Source organism: Trichoplusia ni, chromosome 10, assembly GCF_003590095.1.
Source record: "Trichoplusia ni isolate ovarian cell line Hi5 chromosome 10, tn1, whole genome shotgun sequence".
Classification (NCBI taxonomy): Eukaryota; Metazoa; Arthropoda; class Insecta; order Lepidoptera; family Noctuidae; genus Trichoplusia; species Trichoplusia ni.
The window spans coordinates 5627558-5640738 of NC_039487.1; the positions used below are offsets into that span (position 1 = coordinate 5627558).

General features: G+C 33.8%; 1 protein-coding gene across 4 annotated transcripts in view; it reads left to right on the forward strand.

Annotated features, from left to right (window-relative positions):
- Nucleotides 1–607: 607 nt before the first annotated feature.
- The window catches only part of LOC113498308 (catenin delta-2), a 45788-nt gene continuing 33214 nt past the window's right edge, over nucleotides 608–13181 (forward strand). For 2 of the 4 annotated variants that reach the window (XM_026878280.1, XM_026878286.1), the window contains exons 1-2: nucleotides 608–753; nucleotides 7579–7736. In XM_026878280.1, the coding sequence (XP_026734081.1) occupies nucleotides 7696–7736 (41 nt within the window). In that variant the 5' untranslated portion in view covers nucleotides 608–753; nucleotides 7579–7695. The other 2 variants (XM_026878282.1, XM_026878283.1) reach the window with 2 other exon arrangements.

Consider the following 13181-nt stretch of genomic DNA (forward strand, 5'->3'; position numbering starts at 1 on the left):
CTCCAATTTATATCGAACATATATGCTTTGCTTCAAAAACACTTTTAATTTAATTTAATGCTCTGCAAGTACGGCAATTTATCTTTGACAGTGAACTGATATTAAACAAAGTCTCATTACTTTAGACGATAATTTCCGATTTTAGTAAGCTATTTGGTTAATCTTACTAATAAGCAACATTGGGCATCACTATTCCAAACGAATAAAAAAAGTCGGATACATTTACCAAAGGTAATTCACAGATTATTTATTGCTTTGCTATTATTTCTACCTCGTTCTATTTAACGGTCGAGAAAGAGATGCATAGATGTCATTATTTCAGAAATATTAATATATTTACAATTGAAATTTCTAGAGTAAATCGAAGTTTTTAGCTGCAAAATTAAAGCGATTAATTGTAAAATAAGCCCAGTGCTGACAAAGCAAATGGTATCAAAGAACTTTTCCATTCAAACTTTTTGTTTATTATTTATTGCAACAAAACAAAGTTTTTTAAAGTGAAAAGTTGTACAAATATTTAATATTATAATTTATAACAAAAAAGAGCAGCATCTGACTTGGCTGAATGTGATTGTCGTTGCTCAAGCAAAGTCAATCCCAAGAAAAATACACTTGTCTATGATTCATTTACGGTGAAGGGAGGAGGGACGATTTCGCTTCGTTGTCGCCTAATTTATAATTTCATGGTGATTTGTGATAAGATCTTCGTATGTGGATTGAAATAAGTGACGTTATTTGGTGCTTTAATTGTGTGTAAGTGTGTATATAATACCTATACGGTTACTGATTTATCGGGAAAGATTACATTCTGACCGCTCCCTAGGCGTAGAATAGTACGTCAGTCGTCAAGTATTTTTCATGCCTGTTTGTACTACTTGCTTTAGTAGGGGCCGTAGTAGTAAAAGCTGTTGGAAAGTGCAATCGTACGGGAAACCGATGGTGTAAAAAACTATCTCACGTTCCATTTATGAGGCTTTTGCCGTGTTGGTGCATTTGTAAAGTTTGTAGCCATTTTCGGTGAGTCTTCATACATTTCGCTATTTACGTGTCGATGCCGACTATGATGTGTTTTACGTGAAGATTGACCGCGAATATTGTGATCTACGTTCTTAGATAACAGTGCTGCATGGATTTAAGTCTTGAGTAAAACGATAAGTCTATATTCTTATAGGTCTCATTCATTGAAGTGCCCTACTGTGTTAATTTGACATGTTTTCTCGTCAATTCTAAAGTGGGCAATGTAAATTTTGCTAAAAAGTGTGTCAAGCTGTTTGAGAAAAGTCTCAACACTAGTGTTTCACACAAAATTCGTGATATCAAAGGTAATTTGTAATGAATTATTAATTTTTGATCTAGGTACTGACAGCCACATTGGTCAATGATAACATTAAATCTATAGTATCTGTCTCTTTGAGTACATTGTCATAATATCATTAAATTCTACCAATTTTTTCATATTTTATTTCAGTCTAAAAGTTTTCATAAATAAGGTAACTTCCATAAACTAAAAAGAAGACACATTTTTTACACAAGTAAAATGATAAAATTTCATGAATAAATTAGCACAGAATATTGCCTCAATTTCTGCATAGAATCATGTGCAGGTGTTTCATCCAATAAAACTTTTTATTAGATATGCAGCAAATAATAAGATATTTAAGGTTTATCCAATAAAAGACCCAAATATCTGTTCTGAATACATAAATTAATAACAAATTCTAATAAGTATTCAATATCACACAGCTAGTCCTCTCTAAATATTATCTATCATTAAGACCATATTATCTTCAACAAATTATTTTATTCAAAATCATTCCATTCCATATAAAAATATTTATTTATGATTAAAGATACAATTACATAAATGCAATTGTGGTACATGAGGCAGACTTAATGCCACAAGGCATTATCTACCAGTCTAACTTTGGTTCAAATTGAAAAGCAGTTGGTATAGGTACAAAAAATTAATCAAATATTTGCCAAAGTAAAAAAATGTCTGAACTTCAGATGCTGCAAGTAACCATAATATACTAAATTACTACTGAATTGAAACTACTTAATGTTCATTCACAAAATGTCATGTTTGAAACATATTTGCACACATATCCAAGTGGTACTCGTTGAACCATTGTGTTTGCTAGAATGTGTGACTAATCAATTTGTTACCCAACAATAAAATTGTAGGATGTCCTAGACAAGCCCTATTTGTGTATTGTTGTTTAATCTGTAGGTATTTATGTACAATATGTACCTATTCAGTTATTCATGGTACATGCTTGTGTATATTCAAATGGTGGATTCATGTAAATACCAGTAATGGATATAGGATTCTTAATATGGTTATGGTTGTGTTATCATACTATTGTTTTAGTTACAGTATGATTTGCAATAATTGATATACTTAATACAATAGTTTTGTTGAATGACTGGGCTGTTGGTCTTCTGGTAAGATATAAAAATGTGTAATACTATATAAATCTGTTGTCTAGTACATATAATAAGAGCTTAGTGGCTTAGATTGAGTATAAAAAAGCAAAAACCATTTAAGAAAATGACAGCCTTTTTAAGTTTTTTTGTCCTTCCTCTTTTTTCTGATATTTTTTAGCTTTGCAATATATCTAACATACATTATAAAATCACATCATTAAAGTAGGTATAATACACTAGTTGAATCCCACTTTTATCTATAAAAATCCTATAAGGGACATCTCAGCAATCTCTGCCAGTTTCACTTCATTTCATCAATTTTTTTTTGTGAAATCCATCTATTTTCACATTTGTGAATATAGATTGTTATATAGATAACATCAAAGACTCAACACTTTCAGTTAAACTTTGTATACCTACAATTGCTTGTAACATTAACAGATTTTCCCACACCATTTGAAGTACAACATTATTTTGTGTTACCGCTATTGTACGGCATTCACATAGATTGTTAGACAACTGTATAAACTTTCACTATGTCATTTACATTTTTTAAGAATATGATTTACTTTTTTATCTTGGTATAATACTATAAAATATCCAAGAAATTCTTTTTGAACTACTTCTAGAAGACTGTCACATAGAAGACAAATTCTTTTAATATCTGCAACATGATTTGGTGTCAATTTCTGCCTGAATGCTATGTTTTAATAATTACGAATAAGAGACTATATAATGGAACTTCTTGACATAACAAAGTTTTTTTTTAATACGGTTAACGCGGACCTCCGCCTACGAAAATCCATGTAGCGTCTGTTCCAAATTTTTTTTATCAGTTTCGTTAAATAGCGCAGAAAGTAAGTAAAAGTTTAATTCGCCTCATTTTTTTAATTAGCATTCAGAATACATAAAGTATGCGGTATTGTTCTAACATAGTATTTAAAATAATTGTAATTGTATTTTGAAGGCGTTTACAAATATCTTATAAATAAAAGCTATTTTAATTATTTAGTAAAACTGAAATGGATTGATGAAATAATTTAGGTTCTTATATGCATGTTATGTAAAGTTGTTTCGGGCGTGAAAACGGGCTCACGCGGCGTGAACTTGGTACGATGCTTCCGTACTACAAACGAATGCAAAACTGTGATGTTATCACGGCGTAAACGTACGAAAATATAATAAAACCACAGAATTTTTAAACGAAATATTTTAGGGTGCAAATGTTACTAAGAAAAAAAAAACAAATTTTCATTGTAAAACGCGTCGGAGTTTTAAATGCGCTACATCGGATGTCCTATCATAAATATTTTGAGCTCCCTCCGAACTCCTCAGCTAATTGCCTCGGCAATTAACCCCGTTATGAGCAAGTACTGCAAATGCACCAAACGGCGACTGTGTCTTCACCAGATTAACAATGGACTATTGAGCTTTCTTTTATTGCCGCTCCATGCTTATTTCTTTCATAAATTGAACTTAATTCATATGTTGAAGCGAACTTTTTGCTCGAGTGTCGCAAGAAAGCATGGCTAATTAAAAAGACAACGCGTCTTTGTTTTAAAGTGGTTTGTGAGAATTGTAAGTGCGATAAAGTAACCCCAATTGTTCGGTAACGAACAAAAATGGTATATTTCCTTTTAATATCTGTTGAAAGGTCAAATTAAAAGACATCGTGTAATTCGCGTCCTTTTTACGTAACATCGCTTTCCTTTTTAAAACATGTACATTGTACACTGTTTGCCCTTTCTATAGGTCTTAATATTCTTAGAATTCGCAAAAGGGCCTCTGCTTTACAAGAATCAAGTTACCGTCGATACGAATAAACCGTGCCGTGGCTTAAATCCAATACAAATTCTCTAAAACTTCGGGTTAATAAATTATATAAATTAAACATAATAATTCACCCCTTAAACCGTCCATTGGAGTAAATATTTAAGTGTAGGCTTATCAGAAAACAAGTATTCAGATTCCATTCTCGTTGTAATTTGTGCTTGTTTGTTTGACTTGTAACAAACTTTGCACAGTGTTTAACGATTTAACGAGGAGGGATGTGTGGCCAAAAATAATTACATACTTAAGTATTTGTAAAGTTATAATCTCGTGTAGTTTTCTTGGTTATGTAAGGTAGGAGCTTTCTCCTATTGAATTTGTAGTTGTTGCACTTAGATTTTCAGTGTAGTAAACTTTTGCTTGCGTTTCGCCTTCGAAATTAGATGGGCATCCCACGGGAGCGAACTATGAAAAGATGCCTTTCTATGTTCCATTTTAAGTCCCAACAGATTTCTTTTCCAACTTTCATTAAGTTCTGTTCAGAGATTCAGACAAGGAGGGCACGAACAGACAGTCGGACAGACACCTGAATATTTAATGTAAGTCAAAACGCCTAGTATTGTTCACGTAGAGGTGAGCTTGCAGCTTAACGCGATGGTCGATATTACGTCCAGTGTAATAGAGGCTGACTTTATTGTCATTTATCGGGCACTCTTCCAAAACCGGGATTGCTACTAGATTTTTTTTGCAGAAAAATCCTTACTACGTGCTAGAGAGATGCGTTTGTGTTCCAAAATAACGAGGAAGCTTGCAAGTGCTTAGGAGTAGAAACAAAAATCATTACTTTCTTTAAAGTCCGTTGATTTAAGGTTTTTGTTAGCAGTGACCCAAATCACATCGTCCAATTAACGCCTGCAATCAAAGGTCATTAATATTGATTTAGGATCATCGTAATGGTAATCCTAAATCTAGACTAATTGGTTTATGGAATTGTTATGGGTTTTATAAACGAGGTCATATTGTATTTTGAGAGCATGATTGTTCTAATGTCAATTTGGGCTAAAGTTGTTCAAATAGAAAGCACCGTTTATTTTCTACAATGGAATAATTTTGACTCGCTTTATAATACGACCGGTGGAACTAAAACAAACCTAAAATATCTTTTAAGGGCCAAGAAATGAGGTTTTAACTTAAGTAAACGGCAAAAATACTCAGTTGTTTACCTGTTCGCCGTTTCAAATTTGAAGGCGCGGTAAGGTCAGTTTCCGTAAGCACGGCTTATTTTGCAAGCTGTGTCAACTTCGGTAATCTTCGTTTGTTTTCGGATGATCTCGGTTATTATCCCTATAATGTTAATTTGAACACGAGTCCAGTTTTCGTGATAAAGTTTGCTATAAAATATATATGGAACTGCCTTTTTTTCGAATGTCTAATCCATTTTGTCTAAAATGTCGACTAATGCCTTAGATAAAAGTGTTCCAATTGGAAAACTGGGTTAGCGACAAATTTAGTCAAAGCTAGAATTTTCGCAGAGATTTTCTCTTAATATTGAAATTTTCATATTTTAAATTCCCTCCTAGCCCTCAGAACCAGAATATTGTATTCTGAAGTGGCGTCCTTTACTTGAGTGTTGCCCAAATTTCGTAACATTATGTCTAGTCAGGGGACCGTTCTAAAATACCCAAAATATTATCCAGAGGGCAGAAATTTAACACTGGCGCTGCGAATATACTGGCTAGTTTATTAATAAAATCCTTATTGAAATGAAATTAGAGTTGCATATTAAATAACAATCACTTTTTGTCTCTAACGAAAGTTTCACCGATTTGCAATGGTAATCCCCAGATAAACCGAATGCAGGGGACGTTATGTTCAAGCGATTTTCGCCTTTGTGGCATCCGTTATTCTTAATTATGACGAAGAGGTCACATATTCACAATTTAGGTTAATTTGGCGCCCTGATAATTCTAGCTAGAAATTTTAATGTGTTATACAGAATGACAATTATTTTAAAAATAAATGAGTGTTTTAGCTCTATGATTTATTTGAAGTGAGTAATATGTAACAACACCATTCTTATTATCGTCAAATTGGGTAGTAATACTAGTTACAGCTCATATCACAAGTAAACATACTATTTACCTGAATTGAACCAATTAAATAACATTCTTGATATTCCCATTTCATATTCATTTCTATTTTAAAAGTATTGTTCAAAGTATATTTTGAATACGTTTCTACAGGTCTTTGTATTGTCTTGAGTGACTCAATCGCACGCTGTAAGTACTACTTACCCGACCTCCGACCACAAAGAAATATGCTAACAACTTATAAACAAACGTATAGATAAACATTAACTGACCTACTTAAGGAACTCGTTTTTATATTTTAATTTTCGATACGATGTTAATATGTCGTACAAGATTACCTGTATGTACTAGAATAATTTATGTAATGTATTATATCTTCTAATATATAAAAATCCCGTGTCACGATGTTAGTTACCGTACTCATCCGAAACGGCTTAACAGATTTTTTACCAAATTTTATATGCATATTCAGTAGGTCTGAGAATCGACTAACATCTATTTTTCATACCCCTAAGTGTTAAAGGTTGCTCACACTAAAAAAAAATATTTCATTTTTCGGACAATTTGACATTAAAAAGTACATTCACTAGAAATAATTCATTAGCCAAAACAAAGTTGGCTGGGTCAGCTAGTTTCTTTATATAATCGTTCATACAAAAGTAATCGATCGAGTTGATCTTCTTCTTTATTTTCAACCGACTTCAAAAACGAGGAGCTTCTCAAATCGTCAGTATTTTTTATGTTTGTTACCTCAGAACTTGGGATTTGTTGTACCGATTTAGTAAAAAATTCGTCAAGTTTTGCTTAGTAGTTTTTAATGAAAGCCCGCTGTACGCTACGTTCTTAAAAGATAATGATCTAAACACAAATATATTACGATCAATCCTTAAATAGACTAGAACTATTGAATAGTGACAGCCGGAATTATATTATCTATTCACACTCAGTTTGATAACTAAATCTGTTTACACATTAGGACGGCTTAAGGCAAAACATTACCCTCTTTCTGACTGTGTTGCTTAAGAAGACCAATAAATACTATATTCTAACAATAAATAATCGTCATTCGTTATGGTGATTCAATCCAGTTAGAACTGTGATTAAGTAAAACGATTTTAAGGGATAGTCCTACAATTCAGACAAACCTTTTTTTTATTTTCATGTCACATACAACGAACAGAACCGCAAAATTTTTCTCCCGTTTTCAATCTTAATATAGTTATTAGATGTATACTCGTTTGTAATGGAGACCCAGTTTCCAGGTTGTTTTAAAGTTACATTATTGTTTCAGGAATTGAATCAGCATCAGTATCATCGGAGTTCATAATGACATTACGTTGTAATTACATTAAGTAGCCATTAGGGCATCCACGGCTGAGTTTAGAATGATAAGGAGACCACCGCAGACATGGACGGAGTGAAGAAAATACATTCTGGAACACTGTACCGGTAAGTCTTAGTTTTTATTTGGAAACCTGTAATTTTTTGGCCTAATCTTTCAAGAAACGTAGTGTCAAAGTATTCTAGGCTACGTATTGCAAAGTGTTATCATCCATTACCAGAAAATGTATAACTTTACATTATGGAGAATGTAATATAAGTGAAAATTTAATTAATCAGATTTTCTTTTCGTTTCTAATAAATTTAGATAATGATATTGCAGTAATCTAATCCTAAACACCCAGTATCGCAATAAGTTTTTGTTATGGTGTTTGCGATTTAGCATCGTATTGTATCGTATAAAGTTTTATTATAATTTGTCCGTCTGGTCCCATCTAAAGCTCAATTAATTACCAGCTCGAGAAAGTCGGAAGTTCTGTGGCCCTCGTCCACTTTTTACTAACTTGTTAAGATCGAATCTCAAAGAAACATGATAAAGGGAAAGCCACTGACTTACGCGTTCCATCTTATCTTAAATGAAATCTGATTTAGTAAATCCCTGATGATTTACGTTTAAATATAGACAGGGCTTGACCTTTCAACGTTCCACAATGATTTGACCTCTAGAGTCATTATTTTTATTAGGATTAATGTAGAAGCATCATGTTTTCGTGTCATCCGTAAATTGATTATTCTATTTGTGTAGTTGATCTGTTTACTGTGATTATGTAAGTCATTGTTTGGATTGGAATTCTCCATTTGCTCGCTTCCAGTTTTATACGATTGACAATCAATGAAGCCGTAGGATATCGGTGTCCGACTGTAATTGGGTTACGAATGTAGGATGACTACCGTTGTCTCTAGTGCCGGTGCTTAGGCACAGGTTAGATAGGAATTGGAAGCTGATATCGATGTAATTGGACGTAGAAGGGATTTAGTACAAAGAGGATTCAGAAATATTTGTAAATCACAATTTGCCGAATGATTTTGAAATGCGAAGGGCGAGAGACAGAGGACAGTTGGTTATCAAAGGCTAATGATTTATTTGATATAGTGCTTAAAATTAACCTAAACGATGCTCCAATTATTGATCGTGGAGATGTACCGCACAATACTGAGAAGCATTAAGTGTAGCGACCTTTTATACTTCCACTATACGCGCAGGCAATGTATTTGTCCTTACCCTTGTTCTATATTTTGTAGCACTTTTATTACATAAAAAGGCAACACATTAAATCCCCTAACAAATATTATTTTTCTCTGGAAAAGGACTGGAACTTGAGAGACTAGCTTTCCTCCTACTTTTCGCATTCAATAGCAGTAATGGCTTTTTTCGGTTTCCTTTTTTACAGCAAAAGCTTTTCAACGTTTCTGTAAGAATGTTAGTATTTATCCTCTTGAGAGGTAGTAGTTACATCGTTAGATAAATTATTCATACCACTAACATTGTCATAACGTAAAACTTTTATGTGCACCAACTACTGTTCCTTGCAGTCAGCCTTTGTTTTGTAATTTACTTCTCTACGTCCTCAACTAGAAACTAAGTCTGATGCAGTTCCTTAAATGTCATACTCAGAATTTCCTTTCTATAGTCCAAGTTACTTGTTTTCGCTACAAAGAAATATGTTTAGAATAAACCTTTAGCTGTATGTTGACGAGAATATCTTAACATTTTGGTCTCGATAAAACGATTTAGTTAGGTTTCAACTAAGGAAAACTCATTTCAAGGGTCAAATAGGTGATGGAAAAATGTGGCAACAAAAAGCTCATTTCTCGCTCTTTTCAGCGTAGATAATGGCAATATTATTTTCTTGATACTTGCCATTTTTTTGCTTGTTTTTTAATGGTTACGCATTATCATCTTTCTCTCTTTTCATTTCTTGGAAGGAGGCACTTGACAATATTTTCTTTTCCTTTATAGCTAGCAACGTCTTACAATTTCTACGCTGTAGTTGCTACACGTGTACTCCCTAATCCCTACCTTTTATATCTCAAAATATTTCAATCTGGCCCAGGCTTATAACTTCTAAGGCATAATATTAAATCATAATCTCAAGACCTTACTCATGTCAACTGCCAACGATGGACAAAATTCCATCAGTCAACTCGGATATATATTAATGGAATACCTGGAAACTATACAGTTGTTCCTGAATTATACAGTAACCGCTGAAAGCTCGGGCATTTCAATAGACGTCGCGTATGTCTGCCATGTCACTGGCTCACTATGTCTGGCTTTCTGAACCTAACTGTAGTTCGTACTACCCATTGTTACAATATAATCACTGTTTACGTCTGCAACTAGTTCTAATTAATAACTAACTTTGGAAGTGTTGCAAACGGGGAATTTAGGGAAGTAACACAATATCTAATGTTCTGGATTCAGTGTTGTTAATTCCGTATTTGACGGGATGTCCGAGAATCTCAATTATTTACTTAAGGCCTCCTTCGTGTTCAAGTCATTACGTTTCTCAAGTGTTTGTCGACAACTTTGATGTTATTGTGTTTGCACAATTTTGTTAGTGTTCAGGATTCTGCTGTTAGGATTCTCGAAATCTGTGTAGACAAACTTCGATCCCCTTTTAATTAAAATTTAGATACAGAACAGGTATAACACGTACACATTTCCATACTTAGATTTTGCAAAGAGTCAGTATGCAGATTTAGTCATAGCTATTTTCCGGTCTCAATAACATGGTGACACAGACTCTATTACTAATATTGCAAATATTGCAATACCTTTTGAAGCTTCCAGATATCCTTAGATTGAAAGCTAAACGATTTGATCGAAGTTACGCAATGTAGATCGGTTTCGTGTATTCTGTGAAGGAAAGCCATCTAATGTATCTTGTAAAGTAGCAACGAATTTCCTTTTTATGAATTAACTTGAAAAAAAACTCATGATAAGTTATCGTTGCTGTTCCGAAACTGTCAAACACACTCGTCCTAAGTTATTGGAAATCTGATCTAAAAATTTTAACTGTCTTTATTTTTTTACAAAAGTAGACGGCTCAATGGTCTAGTGAATTTGCAAAAGTTTTTATCAAATTATCTTGAGCTTTTAACAATCGCCTTACTTGAAATCGATACTGTTGTGTAGCGAAACAAAAGTTTTTTTGGAAGATTGAGTGAAGAAAAACCGTTCGCATATATTTTCTGATATATTTAAACTGTTATCCAATTATTTATTCCGACCAGATCCCAGGGTAGCCACGAACAAATGGTCCTCCCAAATAGATCTAACAATAAAATCGGACCTTCTCAAATCCTTTAACCCGTCGCACAAATCGCCTATTGAGTTGGCTCAAGTGATCCATAACTTATTTGTGAACCATTTCCACTGGCGCTTTATTAAAAACACCCGCTCCGTGATTCGTTGGACAAACCACAATGGTTTATTTAATTGTGGTACTACTATGTTTGTAGTGTGTGAAACAATAACTGACCGCATTGATAGGCCGTGTTCTAGCCCATCTCGTGTAGTGAGATCACTTTGTGAATAACACGACGCCATTTTGGGCCGACGCTTGTACGGCCCCGGTAAACTGTTAACGATGCAATGTTGTTTGTAGTTGACATAACGATTTATTACTGTAATTGAAAGATTATTTTTTTCTGATCTTGTTTTTTTTTTTGTTCTGTTCAGTCCCTTTTATGAGCAGCGCGTAGAATGAGATTAGCACAGCTTTTATAACAATTTTCTTATGAAGACGGTTTCATTTTCTAATATATAAAATTCCCGTGTCACGATGTTAGTTACCGTACTCGTCCGAAACGGCTGAACCGATTTTTACCAAATTTTATATGCGTATTCAGTAAGTCTGAGAATCGACCAACATCTATTTTTCATACCCCTTAGTGTTAAGGGTTGCTCCCACTAAAAAAATTTATTTAATTTTTTGGACGATTTTTTTGTTTTTATTTTATTATAATGTGGCATTAAAAATACATACAACTAGAAAAAAAGTAGGCAAAACAACGTTTGCTGGGTCAGCTAGTAATTGTATAATATTCATAAAAAAAAAACGCAAAAATCGAAAATTTAATTATTGTTGTACAATTCTAATTTAATTTTGTTCCACGACGCCTATTTATTTTTCATTATGCAGCGAAGTAATTGATATGTTTCGAGAACCACAAAAAAGAACGTATGTGTCAACAATAAGTAACAGAATCCCGTTTGTTTTCGGAACGTATCATTTTCACTTCCACAGAGTACAAGGTTAACCACTCCAAATTCGCAGCATTCGTCCTTACAGGGATTTATTCTACAGAATTGGAGTATATACCAAAGTTTCCCGATTCGTGGGTTTTTTCTTCGTCTCTCGCTATCGTACGTAATTCCCTGCGAAAGCCGCAGCGTATTTGTAAAATACAATATTGCCGAAAATAGCACGGCACTCTAAAAATTCCCACTTCGTTATAAAGAAGTTAGGAACAGCGATTTCGCGATCTGCTCACACAACGCGAATGAAGAAATCAAAAAGATTAAAAATAAACCAGATGAAGCCCCAAGTGGTGTCGGCGGCACACCTAAACTTGCGAAATGTGCCTATTTCTGCCTATTTATTTTACCTTTGTCGGTCGTATGTCTAACAGCGTGACTGACTTATCCCATTCCGCATACGGTCCCGCGACCATACTTCTTTCAGTGTAAACTATTGCCTTCATTTAGAACATCTCTTTCCATTGCGAATACATTTGAATCCGATACAAATAGCCAATAGAAAGCGATTCCCTTAAAAAAACAAAGCGAAACATTGTCGTTACAAGAATACAATTAGAGGAACAACGATCAGTGTATTTGGATTAAGTTTGTATCGTTTACCCATTTGTGGTTATGATGTAATCAGATCCTAATTCCCAATGCCTTAGCTTGAAAACGTTCCAAAAAAATATCTGGGTCTAACGCAAAAGTTGGTAACAGAAGTTTGACATAACTTTTTACATTCTATTGTGTTTCCTGTTGTTTTCATAAATTTTATTGGCGATAATGACTGGCTGGGTAATGAATTGTGCGACGAAATTAGATTTTTTCCGGTTTAACTTCCGTGCCGTAAACCAGCGTATTGTTATTCAGTATGCATATTTCACGTTGTTGATATTATTTTGGTCAGGCATCGTGGGAATTCTATCTCAATTTTAATAAATGGCTGCGATGCTACTGTTCCATAGATATCATCGATTTTATGATTTTGGTTCGGGATTCATAAAATGTGAAGTCGATTTCATTAGGCTTTGAATATTGAGTACCTAAGTTGAGATTGGAAACCAAAATGGCTCCACTTGAATGCTTAGTGTTATTGCAAAAGCTAGTTTATTTCGACGAGCTCTTATCGTGTTATAAAACTGTCTGCTACGTATACTTGTAGCTGCACGAGATAGACATTAGTTGCTTTGTGTTCTTCCACTTTGTCTGTCAAGGTCTGCGGCACACAAGAGTCAGGGGATTAAAGAGAAGCTCTGCTGCAGGTTTGTTTGTTTTTTCAACGTTTCAAAGAACATATGCCACGA